Source organism: Marmota marmota, unplaced genomic scaffold (genome assembly GCF_001458135.2).
Source record: "Marmota marmota marmota unplaced genomic scaffold, marMar, whole genome shotgun sequence".
Taxonomy (NCBI): Eukaryota; Metazoa; Chordata; class Mammalia; order Rodentia; family Sciuridae; genus Marmota; species Marmota marmota.
The window spans coordinates 14,756,848-14,762,081 of NW_026000205.1; the positions used below are offsets into that span (position 1 = coordinate 14,756,848).

Sequence of the window (5,234 nt, forward strand, 5' to 3'; positions counted from 1 at the left end):
CCTTCTTCCCTCCGCACGTTCGGGGATCGCGGCGGAGCGCGGCGAGGGGGGGACGCGGAGAGCCGGGGCGCAGCAGCATCCTGCGGGCGGCCGCTCTCCGGGGGGGAGGCTGAGAGCAGGCCCGCCTCGCCCCCCCCGCGGGCCCGCCGCCCCTCCCTCCCTCTCCTCAGCCCGGGCAGCGGCGGCGGCGGCGGCTGTGGCAGTCGCGGGAGAAGCATCATGCCGAGGAGGAAGCAGCAGGCGCCCCGGCGCGCAGCAGGTACGAGCCGCTTCCCCTTCCTCCTCCTCTCTTCCTCCTCTTCCTCTCCTCGCCCGGCGCCTCCAGCCGCCGGCAACCCCGCTTCTCGCCTCACTCCTTGCCGCTCTCCCACTGCAGGCGCAGAGTAACTCCGGGCGCCCGGCTTGCTCGCTGCTTTTCTCTTTGGGTGCATGCGTCCGCCTCGGATACCCGGCGCCCCCCAGATGCCCCGCTGCGCTCTGCCCCCCTTCCCGCTCGCATCCACTTCTGGACCGCGCTCCGGGCTAACTGAGCGGAGATGGGTCCGCGCCTCCCCCGCTCTCTGGCTGCAGAGCGGATGGGAAGGAGCCCTGGTCTGTCGCTTTCCGTGGGGGGCGGGCGGGGTCACCTGAGTTCCCTGGGACACCTTTGGTGTCCTCCGCGGCGGACCGGCGGGGGACTGCCCGGTGTCTGCCAAAAGAGAGACTGAGAGCGAGTGAGCGAGCGTGTCCCTTTGGCCACCTTACTGCTAATTCGATTGATTCTTCGTTTATTGGGCCCAAACCCGGCACAGCGGTGGAAAACCAGAGCGCACAGGGTCTGGGTATTGTCAGATGACTGTCAAGTCAGTATTCAGTGCCGGCATTTCCTCTACTCCGGTTTGTGTCCCTTTACCCCCTCCCCTCCTTCCACTGCTTCTCCTACCCTCATCTCAGAACACTTAGTTTTGGGACACGTTTGAGTACTCCCCCCACCCCCCACCCCCACCTTTTTTGCCAGGAGTGTCAACTCCTGTTAAGACTGAACTGATTTTTCTTTTCTTTTCTGGAAACAAGCATCATTGAAAGCAAAACAAAACCCACACACGTAACATTATTTTGCAATAATGTTGGTTGGGGCATGTTGCCTGGAAGGAGGGTTTCTGGCCCTTTGCCACCCTTGATTTGATGACTGATTGATCGCCCGTCATGCTGCTGCCTTTGATCTATTCATTCCCAATAAACATCAATAAATCACTTGCAATAGTGAGGCCAAGCTCTGTGACGTCAGGAGGGCCCTGTCAGTGCAACTTCGGGGATTTGGGGGCGGATTGCGAGAAGACCACATATGGACGTGATGTATTTTGATATGAGTAACACTCTGATGTGCAGTGGTTTAGATGCTGCCTGAAGGAGAAGGTTACCTAGGGGTTCACTTCTTTTCTTTTCTTTCCTTTCACTTCTCTTTTGATGGAAGAGGGGAGGGCAGAGAGAAGGGTCAGGGCATAGGTACTCTGAGTGCTGGTCTTACTCATGGTGGTTCTGGTGATGATGATTTCCATCAGGCCAGCGGGCACAGCCCCTGGAGCTCCCACGTTGGCTGCACTCAGGACTCCAGTTTCTTTACACAGGGTCACAGAGAGGGAATGATGTTTTTTTCTTCTCCCAGAAAATGTGCTTGCCTGTAAATGTCTTAAGAAAATCTTAGGAGAAAACAGAGTTGGTTTGGTGCATATAATGTAGGTTTTGCTTTCTGTCCTCAATGTTGCCCAAATTTAGAAAGTTTGAAAATTCCAGTAGTGCTTGTAGGGAGAGTGTGACCTCCCAGCTCACCTCACTGATGCTTCTTGCTCATCCTACCTTCTACTTTAAATTCCAAGCTCAAGCAATGAGCTTATCTACCCAAAATAAACTCTAAAACTTTGGAGGAATCCTTCACAAAGTTGGGTAGCAGGAATGCCTTGGGCTTTTTCCAGTTTTTGAGATTTTTTCTTTCGTTTTTGGATACACATTTTAAGGTATCTGAGTGCCTCAATTAAATGAACCATATGTGATTACATCTTCACATTTGGTTTCGAACTCTCTACAGTTCATCTTTTTGGTTCCACATTGCCCATCCGAGACTCCTTATTTGATAACTTTCTTCTGAAATTATTAGAGAAGGGGAGAACGTACTATTGTTTTTATTTTAATTTTTTTTTTAAAGCAACCTGTTCACTAACCTTTTTGCACCTTTTAAAAAGCCAGCCAGGAAATCTCAGGTCAGTTAAGAAAAATTCATTATATAAAAACTTGACTGCACGACTAATAGGAGATGGAAGAATGGTTTTGCTCTATCAAAATGACCCGTCAAAACGACTTTGTTTCATATTTGATTTAATTGTCTCTCTCCTGACAGGCACATTCATCAATAGCTTAATGGTCAATCAGAAGTTGGCAGCGTGAGTGGTTTCTTTCTTTCCCATACCCTGGTTTTGGATTTACTTTATCAGAATGCCTCTGCCTAATGGACGTGTGGAGGAGGGGGTGGAGAATGACTGAAGGGCTACTTATTTAAGAAGAGTGGAGAGGGAAAAAAAAAAAAAAAACCTTCCACATTAGGCTGGCGATAAGTATACACAGGCCAATAAGTGAACTGTGTGAGGATTTTTCTTTTTTGTTGCTGTTTGTTTGTTTGGATGGACAAGAAACTTCCCATTTTTTTTCCCTCCTTTTTCAGTTCTCACAGCTGCAAGTTATAAGGTTCCTGCCTGCTTTTGTGGCATACTGAGAGTGATGACAAATTGATTGCTTTGTACTGATAGAGAGTGGGAAAAAGAAAGATGTCTGCTGATTGGTAACTGGAAATCCAGTCCCCAGCAACCTTGAGAATACTCGAGAATTTTTTTTCCCCTCCAAACTGAAAGGTCCGCTCAGCCATAAAAAAAGAAAAGTTGTTTTGCCAGCTTCATTAGTGTTCACCTAATTAGCTGTAAACCTGATGGATTCCTGACAGCTTTAATGATTGGAGATGACAAGCTCGACGCAGTGTCATCCAGCAGAATTAGGTTTGCAGCTAGTTTGATGTAATCAAGTTGATATTACACAGTCCTGGCTGCCTTTAGTTGTGCATTAACTCAATTTTCTGCTGCAGGTGACAAATGGGCTTTGGTACCTGGATAATCATGTCATAGGAATTAGGGCCCTTTTAATGGTCTGGGGTAGAATAACAACCACAAAGGGCCGAGAGCTGGGTAGAGCTTGCAGACATAGCACACAGGTGCACACAATCTTTATATTTAGGCCAAATGTAACACTGCTCTCTGGAAGGCCGGAATAGGCTCCCAAGAATCCCTGAAAAGATGTATTTCTGTAGTTTAGTTTTTTTTTTTTAAATAGAAATTATGCAAAGTCTAGTGTCTTTTCTGAGAGAGAGAGATTTCTTTACCTGCAGAGGAGAAACCTGGACAGGAGTTTCCTTTCTTCAGGCGTGTAATTTCAAAGGGCAGTGCATTTGTGCTGGGCAGATGTTGCCGCCTGTAGAAGCTTAGAGAAGCAGGGTTAGCAAAGGCCAGTGTCTTTTAAGCAAAATGACCATTATCCTTTGCTTAAAATATGATCCTCTCCTATTTGTAGTGTTTGTCTTTAATCAAGTATTTTCTAAAATGCCAACAAAAAATTTAAAGTAATACCTAGTAGCAGATAATATTTTATTCATTCGTATACATTTTCTGGAGGAAACGTGAAATCAGCAGGCCATTGCCTACAAAAAAGAAAAAAAGAAAAATCCTCAAGGAACCACAACTTGCCACTGGCCATTTGAGGCTTTTTCGTTGTAAAGGAGAAATCTTTTGTGGACTTCTTAGGTGGTGACATTGAGGGGAAACATTCAAGTATGTTGACTTTTATTAAAGGGACTTGGATCTGCTTAGGATCTGTTGGTATTAGAACACTGAAGGTCCCCTGGGATATGCAGAGGGGCTTTCACATTGCCAGTGGACAGGGCTAAGCCTAGGAGATGGCTCACCTGGCAGTGCCCAGTCCATGCCTTCCCAGGCTGAGTCCAGGCTGCTCTAGAGAGGAGCTTTTTCCTTCTCCCTTGGAAGCCCCTGGAGCATTCAGGAGTGCATTTCAGCATCAGCCTTGGGATTTGTTTGCTCTCAAACCCACCACATATTTTTTCTTTGGACAGGTAGTCTTCTCTGTAGCAAGGTAGCAAAATACTGGCTTTGGCTGATCTGTGACACCCACCCCCAACCTTATTTCCTCTGAAACAAGGGGAGCAATGCAGAATTTTAAAAAGGAAAATAAAAAAGATGAAGGCAAAAAACAAAGGGGCTAGGAGGCGAGGATAATCCCGCGGCCTTCCACATGGGGAAGAGAATCTTCCAGAATCAGCTGCTGTGCCCCCATTATCTTGACAACTGTCAGTGAGGGCTTCAGTGCTCTCCAGGGCCACACTTGATTGTGAGCGGTTGATGTTGTCATTTTGTTCTCAGTTTTGCCTTGAGCGCGCTCATAAACGGGAGAGAGATAGTCAATAACTGATGTATCAGCAGTTATTCCCCAAATTGCCTCACAAGTCTGCATTTTCCCTCTTTTTTACTAAAGATTGTTTTGTAAAGTGATTAGAATGAAAGGTGACTGTTCAGGGCCGTGGGAAATGCCGTGAAACCCAGGTGAGTTCATGACATTAAAACCGGTCCTTCACCCCGCCCTCTACATCTGGGATTTGTGGAAGGAGAAGGATCACCTGGAGGGCACAGTGCCTGGGCCCTTTGGGGTGTTTTCCTTTTACACAAGTCATGGCCAAGTGAGGCCAGGGCAGAGGCTGCTGCTCAGGCAGGAATGCAGAGGAATTGTTGGAAGTCTCCGGTCCTGGTGTGCCACAGCACATTTAATCCCCCATAATGCCAGCAGTTCAGTTACTCCAAGTGCAGCTAGTGGGTCTTGCTGACCCATTTCTACTCCTGCCTGTCACTGGACAACTATGCAAATAGCTTTGGTCTTATAGCAAAATAATAATAATAATAAAAAGTAAGGCATGGTCTACCCTTCTGTGTTAGCATGCAACTCAGTTAAATAGATAAGCCTTAGAACTAAGGTGCTTTTCACACTCCTAGACGTCACCCCACAGCCCATGGGGGGAGACAGGGCAGAACAGAACAGTGGTTTCCTTTAATCAGAACTCTCTCAGGTGTTCACTCTCTTTCTCTCTCTCTCTCTCTCTCTCTCTCTCTCTCTCTCTCTCTCTCTCTCCTCCTCCCTCCCTTTTGACC

At 47.6% G+C, this 5,234-nt stretch overlaps 1 protein-coding gene across 3 annotated transcripts in view; it reads left to right on the forward strand.

The window, feature by feature from the left end:
• Position 1: 1 nt before the first annotated feature.
• Tshz3 (teashirt zinc finger homeobox 3) overlaps positions 2-5,234 on the forward strand; it is a 71,108-nt gene continuing 65,875 nt past the window's right edge. For 2 of the 3 annotated variants that reach the window (XM_048791003.1, XM_048791004.1), the window contains exon 1: positions 138-259. Coding sequence is in view for 1 of the 3 variants with exons in the window: in XM_015496938.2 (XP_015352424.1) it covers positions 220-259 (40 nt within the window). In the remaining 2 variants the exon portion in view is untranslated. Of the gene's footprint in view, positions 260-5,234 lie in introns of all 3 variants that reach the window. The other variant, XM_015496938.2, reaches the window with a different exon arrangement.